The sequence below is a fragment of the Centruroides vittatus genome, unplaced genomic scaffold, assembly GCF_030686945.1.
Source record: "Centruroides vittatus isolate TY-2023 unplaced genomic scaffold, ASM3068694v2 contig_1683, whole genome shotgun sequence".
NCBI classification, from domain to species: Eukaryota; Metazoa; Arthropoda; class Arachnida; order Scorpiones; family Buthidae; genus Centruroides; species Centruroides vittatus.
The window spans coordinates 463,474-479,399 of NW_027121024.1; the positions used below are offsets into that span (position 1 = coordinate 463,474).

Below are 15,926 nucleotides of genomic sequence, written 5' to 3' on the forward strand. Positions count from 1 at the left end.
GATGGCTCATCACATTGGGTTGAAAACATTAATGTCTGTTAAATAAACAGTTCTCAGCATTAGGTGTTTGATGATTCATTAAGTTATGGTAACAACTAGGGCTGGCAAAAGAAGTGGGGATTTTTCCCCAAGCCTGTAAAAAGTTAGAGATCCTTAGTGCAGTAGAGTTGTTTATTCGAATCAGTTGGGGAATGGGGTTGTTTGGATAACCGATTATGTACGAAAAAATATTTTAACCTATCCGATGTTGAAATTTTTCTCCGTTACGTGTCACTTTGTGTTGAATTTTCGTCGATTTTAAGCCTAACGAAAATTTTTATAATAATAATTGAGGCTATTGTATTGTTAAAAATTATTTCTTTATTTTGTACAAACAAAATAAATGTATTGAAAAATGTAAAAATTATACTTTAGAAGTAAATCTAGTATCAAAAAAGTTTGATTCAGCACGACACAGTCAGACTGGAAAGCATTCGGATAACCGACTCTCTACTGTAGTTTCTACCCTTATAAAATTAACATTACTTTAAGTAACAGAAAATAAAATATTTAGGACTGTTTGTTGTTAATAAACAAGCATTCTACATATTTCATTTGTTGAAAGAAATGATGAAAGGGATCCACTGTAGTCTTGGGCTCCATATAATCTCTCGACAGCTCTGATAACAACAGGTAGCAATGGGATTATTGGTTCATGCACTTTGAAAGCGAGAAGGGTCTCACAACTCTGGACCTTCAAAGACACTGACAAAAATTTCTTATAATTTCAAGGAAAACATTCATACATTAAAAAGGAAGCTGACTTCAATGAAATCAGCTTTGTTTTTATTAATTTAAAAAATTTATTATGGCCCCATCTATTGTTTTCTTTTTTTACAGAAGGGCCTCACTATTAGGCAGCGAGAAAGGCCCCAATGCTCTAAATTTACCACTGACAGGTAATCTTGTATTTTCCATAATTAAGCTTGGGGCTTATTTACAGAAATATCCAGTAACTGTTCAAAAATTACTTCAGTGTTTTTAATTATATGAATTATTAAACAGTTAATTTAATTACTAAAATAGTTTCACTATTATTGTTATATTGATGTTTATCTAACTATTATTTGAAATTGTTTGTGTTATTAGTTAAAGTGGGATAATTAATTTTAATTCTTTTAAATCTAATGAAAGTATATTAATAGTTTCAACTATTGCTTATTATTCAATTAATTTTGTTTTATTTTGTACAGCAAGAAAAGGAAAACGAAAGTGAAACAATGGTCGATTCTTCGTCACAAGCCAATGTGCAAGCTCTTCTTGCCATTTTTAGACAGAAAGATCAGCCATTAATGGGAATGCTGCAACCAGGTGCTAAGATAAATGGCAATAAAACAGTGAACAAACTCTCATCAAATACTATCATCTGTGATAAAAATGGCAACGACACCGTCTCTTCAGTTGCAAATAATACCGAAATTCTCAACAAAATCACTCGGTCTGGTATTGTTTCCGAGCGCAAGGGATCTTTACCAGAGTTAAGCATTGTTAATGCTCTGTCAAGATCTGTGGAAAGAATTTCTCCGAACGGTTCACCAATTCACAGCGCTCAAAACACCATGAAACCACTCATAAAACCAAAGCCAAATATAGCTCAAAAACCAGTAAAATCAGCTTCATCAACTATGATCAAATTGCCAAAGAATGATCCTGTCAGCTCTGGAATGGAAGAAAAATTGACTCCAGAGGGAACTGAACAAATTAAAGAACTGAAGCAACACATTAGTGAATTGGCAAATGAAGTAACACAAGCATTGGAAAAAAATGCTAGTCAGGAGTCACTTACAAATTTAAAATTAGCATTGAACAAATTAGAAAAGAACTCCAATTCATTAAGCAAAGATAGTTTTACATTAAATGATAATGCAATCATACAGTCATTGTCTCTCTCTAAATTCAAATTTGATGACTCATCCCTCATACTAAATAATTATATATGCTATAGTAATAAAAAGTTTAGAAGAAAAGAACTTCCTCCTAAGGAAAAACTGGGACCAGCTCCACTCAAACCTCTACGACCACTCACAATAAGACCTTTCACGGTAACAAATGTCTGTACTTATGACCCTCCGCCATTGCCCGAACGAAGTCTGAAGCAGTTTCAACGATCAAATACTACATCAGGTATTGTAATTTTTATTCTAATTTAATTGTATATAAATAGTAAAATTGGTCTAGTCTCAAAAGTTTTTCTTAAATCTATTCATTCATCTTTTAGAGTTAACTCTTACATGTTTTGTACATTAAAAATTTAATTCTCAGATACAGAAGGATGCATCCTTGAGATACAACTTTAATTTACATCTTTGTTCATGCAGGTCTATCAGTTTCAAGTTCACTTGCAATGAACGAAATTGAAACTGGGCAATACGGATATATAGGGTGCATAGTAAAGTCCTGATATATGTGAGCAATGCATAACATACAACACACAATAAAAAACATTTTGTAAATAAACACAAGAAAGAAATGAGAACACACAAACGAATACAAGAAATACACAATTTACCATCTGTGCTCAATGTGCAGATGGTTCTTTTTACATCATTTACACTATTTACATACACAGTGTGTCCTTATATAGTAAATTTGTCAGCTCTACAACTTTGTAATTACTTTTGCCAAATCATGCATTGTTTTCAAGACAGGAGTGCTAACTTTTGAATTTTATTGCTAGGGGCATTACAAGCAGTCTCTTATTGTAGGGCACAGAAGCTTTATTGTAATTATTTGTCATGTTCATAACTGTAGCTATCTGTGTTTGTCATTATGTGGGAGAATAAGGACTTTACTATGCACCCTGTATATGCATCTGCAACATACTAAACCTCATTTCTAGAAATTATAAGCAAATTTTAACATAATCACAGTTTTATCTCATTTATTTGTTAACATATCATTTGATCTATAGTTTAACATCAACTTCTGTAGTCTTTTAATCTTTGAGTAAAATTTAATGACTATGGAACAAGACAATTTCCAACGACCTTCACATGTTTCATATTTTTCATCTTTTGTTAATAATCCAGTTTCTATTGAGAAACATGATAAATTGTTAGTGCATAATTTAGAAATTTGAAAGGCTAAGAAGTCATAACTTAGAATTGTTAAAATGTCCTTGAAATTTATCACAATTAAAAAAATAGCAGTAAAATTATTAATTTTTTGTTTTAGTTTTTAATTCAGACAGAATTAATAAATTATAGAAAACTAAGTTTATCTTGCCATAATTTAAGTAGTTCTATGTGCATTTTATATACCTCAAGGTCTGCAGTAAACTAACACTACTAAATTCTGTAGTAATGGGTAGGTTCCAGTATGCATCAGTCCTGGCCACAACCAATGCTTTAATAACCTTTAACTGGAACATCTGACATCCTAATAAACAGCACTATATTACAGCCAGATAGCCAAGCAGCTAAAGTGGCAGCCTACTACTATAGAGGACCAGGATTGAATCCAGATGGTCAAAAAACCACAGAAATTTTTTGAACATTGGTCCATTGGGCTCTGTACTTCACTGTTCTGTTGCCCCATTATGGGCCTAGCCAAACCCTTAAGGGATTGCTAAAAAGAGGCTCTCTTAGTATCCACAGGGCAGAAAGAGTTAGAAAGAAAAAGTATTTATATTAATTCTACTTAAACTTTATTGTATGAATGGGCTGTTAGACATTCTGTAGTAAACTAACACTACTAGAGATGTAGGAATGCATAAGTGATAGAAGATGCAAATTCTCTTTGTCAAAATGTCTCCAAAATAAATGAACAAGTAAGAAAGAGGAAGAGTTGTTAATTAGTAAACTGAATAATAATGTTAATCAAATTTTAGCAATTGTACTTTCTAAGCTGATTCACCACTTCTTGATCATATTTAATAAGTTTCATATTGATGACTCACTACTCTAGGAGTTTTTTCATTAAGTTTCCAAACGTTTTAATAATTTGGTTTGACTCTTCTTAATTTCAAACTTCTTAACTAAACCAATTGATGATAATTTCCTTTTTTCAGCACAAATTCACATTTAATTTACTTTTTTCATTTTACTTCTTAATGTACTAAATTTTATTGTTGTTCTGAAATAATAAATAAATATTAATAAAAACAGTTTATATTCTTAGAGTATTATCTAAAGCCAGAATGGAGTCAAATCATGACTTTATGCATTTGCTCTAGACAGCATAAATGTAATGTGATTCTTTATTGTTTCAAAGAAATGATCCAATTAATTTATAGAAAATTGCAAAAATAGTTTGAAAATACAGTGAAATTCTGACACAGTGAACAGGTAAGGGACTACTAGTTTTAGTTTGTTATTTCCAAAGTTCATTATAACCATATATCAAAAGAACAATTAAAATACATTGAAAGATGCAATAATTTACTCAATATTCAGTAGAACTGCATTTATGAAGCACTTTTATTGTCTTTTATGAGTATCTAATGTTGTGCAACTTTGAAAAAATTTCTAATCGACTTTTGTTTGTAATTCTTAATGAGATTTTCATTTAGCACTTTTTTCAATTGAGAAATGTTGTTTGAGAATATATTTATCCACCACAAAGCCGAATATAATTGGGCGAGAAATGGCTATAATATTAATAATTAATAGACAATTTGGCATTAGAGGTAGACGTTAGGTGCCATCTCTTAATAAATTTAATAATTACAATTAATTAAATAATTTAAATAATAATTTAGAATTACTGGAAGAAAAGAATTGGCCCGAAGCAGGACTCGAACCCACAACTTCTGCTATCCGTGCAGAGACGTTACCAGTTATGCTACCCGAACCCTCAGCTCGATCTCTGGGTAGTATAACTGGTAACGTCTCTGCACGGATAGCAGAAGTTGCGGGTTCGAGTCCCGCTTTGGGCCGATTCTTTTCTTCCAGTAATTCTAAATTATTATTTAAATTCTTTAATTAATTGTAATTATTAAATTTATTAAGAGATGGTGCCTAACGTCTACCTCTAATGCCAAATTGTCTATTAATTATTAATATTATAGCCATTTCTCGCCAGATTATATTCGGCTTTGGTTGGTGGATAGCTTTACATGTATCGGCTGTAGTAAAGTTGTTTGATTATGAGAATATATTTGTATCTGATTCTTCTTGAAGTTTGGTAAGTCCCCGTATTTGTATTATTTCCAGTGCCTTCTTGGCCTCTTCAGTACTTGGAATAGGAACAATTGCTTCACACTCATCACTTTCTTTTTCTTCCTCTTTTTCATTTTCTTCCATTTTTTCCTTCTGAGACAATCAGAGATTACAAAATTTCCTCATCTGTAAGGAATCCTTCTGTAGCATGATCATTGTCAAAACTGCAAATGAGACTGAATATGAAAGGGTAAAGAATTCTATGTTAATGAGGAATGTGAGTCATTATGTTAATGTCAGTAACTAATACAGTACTGTACTTTCTAGTAAACAACAAATGTTTTATAGGAAAAGAAGCGGCACATGGTTTACCAGGTGTTTTGGAGTTCACTGTAATAGAGGTCTCTCAAATAGAGATTCAGGATAATTTGATTCAATTTAACCAAGTTTCCATTATAGCCATGTTTACTATATCCAATGAAAAATGCATTAAAGACAGCAGATTTGCCGAGACTAGACTCTTCAGTTCAATAAAACTGAGGTTACATTATATCTGACTTCATTGTATGAGAGTTCCATTGTACTAAATGCCATTCAGAAAAAGTTCTCTAGAGACAGCATTAATCATTTTGTTTTCAATGAAAGGAGTATTATCACTGTTATAAACAGTACACCAATTTAAAATAACATAACATTTGTAAAGGCAACTGTTATTTAATGGAAGTTTTAGACTACAAATTTCTAGGTGAGTGTGACAAGACATTTTCATATAAGTTTATTTAATTTAAAGCTTGTCTTACATAATAGTTGATATCATACAAGGATTATGATTCCAGTTAAGTGTCAATTCCAGCAAGACCGAGCATTGATGAGCATACTGAAACTCATAAAACTGAAAGATCCTGGACAAAGGTGTAGGTTGCCTACATTTAAGATCTTTACTGTTATTTTCTATAGATTGTTTTGCATATGTGATATAAAAATTTATATAATGTACACTGTTATATATATATATTAAACATTTTTTTTGCTCCATTGCTAACAATTGTTCAGTTGGACATGAAACACTAGTTTGATCCACTTGAATAAATAATCATGTAAATATAATGCCAGAGTTTGTTCTTGTGTAACAATAAAATTTGCTTGCTGATTATAAAAATAATTTAAATAATAATTATATAAATTGATAGATTTAAAATTAAATTTTTGTATAAATTAATTTGTACAATTTGTACACAATTATGCTTGATAAAGCAAAATAATAACTCAAATACTATTTACAACATATCAGTAAAATCATCAGCCAAGGCCTCTTTTAATGCACATAATTATTCTCATCAACAGAAATAAACAAAAGTGACAAGTGATGTGTAATACAGACAAAATAAATTTTAGGTCATCATCCATTTCGACATAACGGTCATCCGTATCGAACGTTCTTCAATTTGTCATGCCCTAAGTGCGGGAAGCATAATTTGTCGACCTCATTTTGCAGTTACAACTTCTCCTCTTCAACGGCACCGTGTAATTTACCTCTTAGGTTACAAAATATCCCAGTTACGTAGAACTGCCGCACGACTCAAATTACCAGTCGAAAGATAAGGTCCCGTAACTGTTTAATTTGCTTCTTTGACGGTCTACAACAAGGCATTTATCCAATTTAACTCATTCTTTAAAGTCGTATTTCAGATCTATTTTAAGCAAGTAGAAAATTGAAGGAAAAGAATGGTTGAGAATATCAGTAGTTGCTACTAAAGACATTAAGCATTTAAAATAATTGTAAAATTATACTTTAGTCCGGATTAAGCTACTTTTCTTACTTAAGTAAAATATTAAGTTGGGTTAGCATTGCACACAAATAAAAAAAAACACTTGGAAAAATTGTTTAAAACAGTGTTTTTCCTGTTTTTAACATTAAAATTTACAAAGACAGATAAGCATTTGAAAACTATTATCATTTTCTTGACCTAAATACGAAAGTTGGATAATTATGTACAAGTGTATTATGTGTAATAAGTTAATTAAATTTAGTAAAAACAATCTTTAGACAAGGAAATTCCATTCTGAGAAAAGTTCTCTGCTTTTAAAATTTTACGAGTAAAAATAATTCCTGTCCAATTGATAAATAATGCACCGAGCCAATCCATTACATTTATAAATCTCATCACTCCTGAATTTCAGGTATCTTGATCTCTTTTTTACCACCAATACACATTTTTAATTACGGCCTATTCACCTCAATACAGAAAACTGGTAGGAAGTTTTTAAAATGCATTAGAAGAATGGAGAATTTAGAAATATTGTAAAAATTAAAAAAGTAATAAAAATGAAATTAATGTGGGTACATGTACATGTAGAAATGTGTGATTTCTTGTCATTTCCCTTGTGGGTTTGGCAGCGACCCAAAAAGTATAAAGGCATTACTTATCTAATCTTTGAATCTATATGACATCCGTCTTCCTAGACACAAAAATGAAAGTAATAAATTTATTGTTGTAAATTCTTTTAACAGATAATTTTTTTATAATTAAGTTATGTTTAAAAATTTAAATCTTGCTTATGCTGTTTATTAATATATATTTTAAAAATTTCTATAATTAATTGTCACAAATTTACTTGAATTTAAAATAATTATTACATCTTTGCGTGAATATTTCTCCATTTATTTTCAAATTTTATGTTTGTAGGGATTAAAGTGACTGTAAAATTTCTATGTATTCTCTTGAAAGTATCTGTATGTTCTCCTTTATTCTCAGCATACATTTTTAATATTTCTTTGTGCTGTTCTAGATATCCCATTACATTGTTGATAGAAAGCCAATAACTGTTTTTTTAAGTTTTTTCGCTAACTCTTTCCACCCTGTGAGCACTAAGAGGGCCTTTTCGACAAGCCCATTTTGGGTTCGGCCAGGCCCACAGCTGGATGGCAAGGGATGAGGCCCTATAGATCTAGAGTGAGAAGTTTTCACTTTAACATTTGGCCATCGTTCTTCATTTGTTGTAAAGTGAAGATAAGAAATAGGATAACAATTTGCATTGGGGTAATGTAAATTGTTTTGAGTCTGAACTTTGAAGAGACCATATTGCTTTAATATGATGGACATAAGTGAGTAAAAGTCCTACCAAAAGAAATAAAACAAATAATTAAGGACAAGTCTCATGTTTTGAGCAAATTTGCGTTTACTTTTAGAAGTCTAACCTCGTTCAACATTGTTTTCGAAGCTCTTAGCTCAAATTTAAACTCAATATTATAAAAGCAAAAGTGAAATGTAGAATTTGTCCACTTTCGACTGTCCGTGCCCAAAGATACCTCGTTAAGTATGTATATCTCTCATCAGAAAAATGTTAATGCTAGAATAATTAGACTTAAGCAACTATGATATCTCTCTAAATTGTGTAATTTATTTAATTTGATGCATTTTACACTTGTTTTTCCACATAAATGCCTACTTTCTTTTGTTTATTGCTTGTAAATTATGAATAATTTATATGAATTGAATTATGGAAGATGTTGGAATGTAAAATAGTCTTATTAAAATACAAAATAATATAACATATATTTGATCAAGAGATGGTTCAAGTATTGTGTAAACGTCCCACGATGAATTACAAATAAATAGAATATAAATTATTTTTTTAAATTTATATTATTGTTAATAATTAACTGTTCTCTGCATGCAGTTTACTAGAGAATAACTCCTCTCTGCTTGTATTAACAAAGTCTTTTTATTGTCTTACTGAGGCAAAACTGCTATTCTGTGCATTAATCATAATTAAGTAAAAATAAAACTCCATTCATATTGCTAGATTAATGAAATGAAGAAGCACTTCAATGTTGATTATTTTTTACAATTTAATTAATTACTAGAAATTTCTCTTTTCATTAACTTTCTAAATTCATTTTAAACACTTTTTCATTGCTATTTTATTATTATTACAGCTTCATTTCAAATTTTACTCGACATTTTTCAAGTTTATAATGTTTACTTTCCTGGCTGTTATATAGAGGGAAAGTATGGTAATCAGGCAAGAAATGGCCCCTCAGATTTTTACATTTTTGGACTTAGGACAACTTTAAATGTCAAGAAATGCAAAAAACTTGGAGGATTTTTTTGTACGTCTGGTTGTATGTATGTGCAGGCTTGGCACGACTTCATTCACTCTGTTTGAAGCTTACTAACCTCTGTCAAAAATTTCTGAAATTTTACAGAAAGATTTTTTTTTTATTAGGGAGATTAAACACCAAAATTGAATAGCATCAAAGGTTGATGGGTGGGAGATAATGGGGATCGTGTGTACCTCCAGTAGGTTCGAACTTAATGACAATTTTACTCATTATTAGCATTTACAAATTTTTATAAAACTCATCCCTACCCTCAAAATTAAGCTTTTTGCTATTTTATAATAGTTAAAAATATAACGAGTTCTTTAATAAAATATGATAACAGATGGTGCCACCAAAACTTTAAATGTTACCAAGAAAGTCGAGCAGCTCATTGCTGGTTTATTTTTATATTGTCAACAGTAGCATTAACATCAGAATCTTCAAAATTTCACTCAAGATTCAGATTATGAGAAAATTATGTTTTATTAGAGTAAATTATTTATTTTTGGTGTTTAAAATTCAAGTATTTTTGAGCCTGTTGGATCATCTTTGGGGACATTATTCCAAAAAAAAAAAAAAAAAAAAAAAGAATATATCATTTGTGTCCTCAGAGATGAGTTGGCAAGACTTGAAGGTATTTAAACTTTAAATATTTAATGAATTTGCTCTAAGAAAATATAATTTTCTCAACATTTGAATAACCATAACATGTTCTTTAAAACAGGAAACACCTAAAATTTGAAACTAATGTTGTTACATTGTCCATTATTCCTCACCAGCTGGTTATTCTTATTGTGATGAAGTCCGTCTGTAATACATGAAATTGAAGCTGGTTGTAGGTGTAACACGCTATGCTTTATGTAAACAAAACAATAAATCCTAATGTATAAATCATGTGCGCATCCAAAGAGAGAAACAGATGTTTTGATCCTGGATCAAACCCAATCTTTAATACCATATCCAATTGTCTAGGATACTTAAAAACTCTTATCCTGTCTTCTAATGAGATTCTAACTTAACCTAACCAAATGCAATGAAATTTTATAGGGACAATTTTCTCACCTAGGAAGAGGTCAGTGACTACTTCTGGTCAAATTAACTTCAACTCCCATCCACAACAGGCCTCTCTTTCTACCTGACAGGTAGAATGAAGCATTCAAATAGGAAAATTACTAAATACAAAATTACAGTAAGCACAAAATATGTTTTAAGGGGTTTTTGAGGGTGCTAAGTTTAAATATTTGGTCTATTTTTACCATTTCATTTTTGGCCATAAATGGTACATTAGTGTTAACATTAGAAAAAATTTGCAGACAAATTATTTTTTCATGCAGGTGGAAATCAACAACCGTTTTCTGTTTAGAAATATCAATTCCTGTCTATCCGACCAATGAAACTGCACTGTTCTTTACTATCTGAGTATTATGATAAACATGAAAATGGTAGGCTAAAAATAACCAAACTCTTAATACAATTTCCATTTTAACGTTTGTTCTTTCTTTTTGCCCAGACATTGGGTATATCGAATAGTGTTTATATAAATATATAAAGAAGAATATTTGTTTATATTATTGTTATATTATATAAATATATAAGTTTCATGGTTTATATATTTGACATTTTCAAGGTAGTGATAACTATAAAGCTCATTCAAATTAATCTTATTTAAAAATCACAGTATTATCAGTGAATTTAAATAAGCTAACAATGAATATTGTTAGCTTGAATTATTCCATTTTAAGTTCCTTAATTTATTTTAGAAATGAAATATTTCGGGATTTTTAACCTTTAAGAATATAATAAAACAAAATTTAGTTGAAATGGTTATTAAATTCAAAGCAAATCCTGCTTAGATGGGTACAAATGAAGCTCTGAATGAGGCAGTTGAGACCTTATTGGAACTGTAGATCATGCCTATAGGAATAAAAAAGTCAAAGGAATTGACAATCTACATGTAACTCTTTGTGAGATGTATTCCCAAAAGACTATGTAGAATTTTGAAGACTCAAAAATGACATAAAATTTAAAAGTGAAAAATCCAGAATGCTTTCTCATAACAATGCTAACATCGACTGTTTTCTGCTTTACTACAGTCAGCTAAAAGCTCTTAAAACATCAAAAACTTCTGGGTTGCAATCGGAATCGTGCTGCATGCTCTGTTAAGCTTGCCACGTATTTATTGACCAGTTTTGGAAGGCTGTATTGTGACAGTCGCCTGCCATGTATTGTATGTAAATATATTTAGTTATAGTTATTATTTGTATATATTTCTAGAACTTTCTATCTTGCTCACTGGTTTATTGCCTAGAGGGACAATAAACCCCAATGGGAGTGGCAGCGGAAGTGTATACAGCTGGTGGATGAAAGAAAATGTACACATTTTTGTCTGTATAGAAGGATGATTGAGGAGGTTACTTTCAACGAACGAAAGGATAGGCAGATTGCCAGATCGTAGCAACCCCAAAGATCTTACAAAGCTTTGCCAGCAAAAAGGATTGTCATATCATATATATATATATATATATATATATATATATTCTTGTTTTATGATATCAAAGAACACAACATTACCACAATCTACAACTTTGGGCTTTGAGGTACCTCTGCCAAATAACCCTTGTCATTTTTCCTCTTTTCCTCTTATTCCACTCTCCTGTAGTTCGACTTAAGTCACCTCTCCTGGAACAAATTACTGACGTAAAGTGAGGTATACCTGTATAGTCATATGAAGTCAAAAGCTCTCTCTTCTAACAAAAAGAATAAAAAACAATAAAACCTTTGCATTACTTACATGCAGGTGTTTCTGAAAACATAGAAAATTACATCTACATGGCTGTCAAACACATTGCTGCCTCTATAGGCAAAAAGTGCCAAATAACAGCACCAATTCACCAATAATTCTTTCAGTGTGCAGATTTAGTTGTAATATTTACTACTAAGTTACAGCACTTAATAAGTAAAATACATACTATACCCTATCTTTCCTCACTTGCCTCATCTCAAATAAAACATTATCATACTATCACTACATTAAGCGCTGAAGAGGTTGGATCTTTCTTCATTAACATTGATCCCTATTGTAGCAAGTACTAGTGCTACAATAGGGATACAATAGCAAGTACTAATACTAGCTAACTACTTATTCTAATTTACATATTTCACAAGATTTAATAATACATGAATTAAACTAACTAATGACGATTACCTTAATGCAATCTCTGTAGTACTCTCCACAAAGCCATCGAGATCAGTTCCTCCTCCACCCAAACCAGCGAGCAAGCCAGAAGCCAGTCTGCCCGAGGAAGAACTCTATACGGATACTGCGGCTCCAAGTGAAGAAAGGACGAGACCTGTGTCGATGATGTATGTTGTAGTATAATCTGTATATCTGTATATAAATTCATTGTTTATATATATTTGCTTTCATTTGTTATATTGAGAGCTATTTCTACAGTCAGTTATGTAGCTACATTTAGAAAATTGTATTAGTTTACTTTTTTTTTTTTTTTTTTTTGATAATGGAATCTGGGACAGGAACAGCACCAAAGTCTTTCAGGCTCAGGGTAGCTAGAACCCTAAATCTGGGACTTCTGGCTATCAGAAAATCATCTAAGATATTTGCGGCTATATTTAAGTAATATAATACTAAAGTTAATATTTTATTAATTGCTACATATTTTAATTACAATTATAGACCCGAATACACAGAAGAAGAGGAGCTCGGAAGTGGAAGAGAGAGTTTTGATCTAGACGAATTGTATGCCGACGGAGAGGCAGAAACTCCTCTACTACCACCTTATCCGCCACCCGTAAAACCAAGTAAGCCACCACCTGCCATTCCAGATACATCTCCAGGTAACCAGACTTTGAAATATAAATTCTTTATAAAATTATAGCAAAAAATTTTAAAATTAAAGTTAGAATTTTGATTTTTCAGATGAAGAACTCTATCAAGATGCAATAGAAGTGAGTAAAATAAATCAATTTTTTTAAATTTAACGTAATCGAGGATACTTCTGAAATGTTAAAATTAGTTTAATTGGATAGCTTGTCATAAATTATGCTTAAATATAAAAAATCAGGTGCTACAAAAATGTTTCATTTTCAAGTTATAACAGTTAAAAATTTCCATTAAACAGTGTGATAACAAATGAGAATGCTTGTGTACATGCATGAGTAATGAGTACAACATTTGCTCTCCACCTAATTTTTATAGTATTTTTCATTTCCAAACACTTTTCATTGAATGGGCAAATCATTAAATTATGACCATTCACTGTTGTGCTTCAGTTGATAGTTTTTGGAGTGTAAAAGTATTGACTGAAGTGTAAGGTTAGCAAACAGTAATTACATATTCATCAGTTTTGTGTGAATTAACATAAAATTATGTATCCATTTGTGATTTAATGCAGGATTATAACTCAAACCCAACAAATTATTGATAGAAGCGTTGAAACATATTTTGCACTAAATCTACACGTGTATATTAAGTTAGTGTTTGTAGTTATTGATATAATTGAGAAGAATGTTTATTATGGTATGTTCTGTATTTAGAATAGAGCTGACATACTGTAGTTCTGTTGTAACTAATTTACTAAGCTCATCCAGAAAGTAAGTACCATTTGGATATTAAAATAGATTTGCAATTTGTTTTCATTTGTATTTTATTACAGAAAAATCTACATACCTTAAACTATTTTTTGACATATTCACCATGCGAATTGAGGCATGTGTCATATCTTGGTACTAATTGCAACATACCCACTTTGTAGAATTCAGCCGCCTGCGACCTGAACAAGTTCTGGATGTTTACCTTGATCTCACCATCTCTTGAGATGAGAGAACAAATGGAAGTCGGATGGAGCTAGGTCTGGACTATATGGAGGGTGACAGAATTGTTCCCAGCAAAATGAATCAAGCAGCGTTGTCGTTACGCATGCGGTATGAGGTTACACATTGTCATGCACGAACACAATGCTAGAAGTCAGTAGTCCACGCCTTTTGTTCTGTATCACGTGCCGTAACTTCTTCAATGTTTCACAGTAAGCTGTAGATCTCATCACTACTTTACAAGTGATGATGAGATCAAGGTAAACATCCAGAACTGGTTCAGGTCACAGGCGGCCAAATTCTACAAAGCGGGTATGTTGCAATCAGTGACAAGATATGACACATGCCTTAATTCGCATGGTGAATATGTCGAAAAGTAGTTTAAGGTATGTAGATTTTTCTGTAATAAAATACAAATGAAAACAAATTGCAAATCTATTTTAATACCCAGACGGTACTTACTTTCTGGATGAGCTTAGTATTTTTGACTCTTTCTGCCTCTTTCTGCCCTGTGGGCACTAAAAGGACTTTTTTCCTGCCCATTGTGGATTTAGTGAGGCCCCTTGCCCCAGTTGTCTTGCCCTATTGCAAAGGAACCAGGTGGTAAGGGATGAGATTTAACACATCTGGGGGCAGTCCACCCATGAAAAATTTCTAGGGTTTGCCATCCAGTTTGATTCAGAGTTTCCAGAGTGATCATAGGCTGTCATCTTAATTACCTTATGTACTTGGCTGGCAAAGATTAGAATGATTGCTTAACTGTGGCAGCAGAGTATATACTAATAGTACAGTATACAATATATTCCATTAAAAACTATGGAAGCTTTAACCTTTAAAAAACAGAAAATGTTTTCTTTTTTGGACAGACTTTACTGACATATCTAATGAGTTACACATAAATTAAGAATTCATCATTTATACTTTATAAATGTCAAAAGTGCAACCAATTCTGCTACAGCTTGCACATCCCAATATCACTATTGTCACATGGGGCTTCAGCTACTGATGCTAACATTGGCATCGTTGATCTGCAATCTCTGTAGTAGGTCTGAAATTTCTTAGTCCCATTTAGCAGAGCTTTCAGAGGTTTGATATAATGATTGCTGAGGTGGCAAGGCATTGCCAAATTTTTGTGAAAGACAATCCAGATATGTTAGCCTATTTTCACTGTCTAATCACTTCTGCTGCAAATTAAATCATTCCAGTGAACAGAATTAGAAATATAATTTTTTTATATCCTTTATATGCCTTTCTAATCTACTCACACTTATAGTTTTAAACCTTCTAAACAATTCTCCAGTAGCTTATTACCTTGATAACAGCTAACATTTTCCAATTATTCAACTGGATCTTTTTCAGGTCAAACATAAACATTGCGTTTTTAAAAATATTCCATTAATCGAATTTGTCTATAGGTTAAATTCACTGTCTGCTGTCATTGCTGAATGATTGAAAACAGTAGTCATTATCAAGGTAATAAGCTACTGGAGAATTGTTTAGAAGGTGCTACAAAGAAGGTTTGGAGTTATCTTTCTAATCTTAGCCATAGACTGATCAAAAGTTTGACAAATCTTCCATCTTGTACCTTTTTGTTTTTTATTTTGTTTTATTTATTATTATTATTTATTTATACCATATGTTGTGGCGCAGCTTGGCCTGTGTGGCCCTTGTGCCAAAAAACCTGTACCAACCCCCCTCAACCTTCTTAGCTCCGCGACCCCTCCAAATAGTAAATATAAATAAAATTAATATTTCCTGACCCCCACCCAAAGGAATAACAGTAAGCCTTACTATTACTAATTGAATTTTGACTGTAATTATATAATATTTAAAAGAATTTACATTTATGATCA

At 31.5% G+C, this 15,926-nt stretch overlaps 1 protein-coding gene across 5 annotated transcripts in view; it reads left to right on the forward strand.

The window, feature by feature from the left end:
- Positions 1-15,926, forward strand: part of LOC136969011 (FYN-binding protein 1-like) — a 35,951-nt gene that overhangs the window by 9,098 nt on the left and 10,927 nt on the right. For all 5 annotated transcript variants that reach the window (XR_010879745.1, XM_067263082.1, XM_067263083.1 and 2 more), the window contains exons 2-5: positions 1,233-2,163; positions 12,468-12,606; positions 12,938-13,098; positions 13,181-13,209. Coding sequence is in view for 4 of the 5 variants with exons in the window: in XM_067263082.1 (XP_067119183.1) it covers positions 1,233-2,163; positions 12,468-12,606; positions 12,938-13,098; positions 13,181-13,209 (1,260 nt within the window). In the remaining variant the exon portion in view is untranslated. The remainder of the gene's footprint in view (positions 1-1,232; positions 2,164-12,467; positions 12,607-12,937; positions 13,099-13,180; positions 13,210-15,926) is intronic.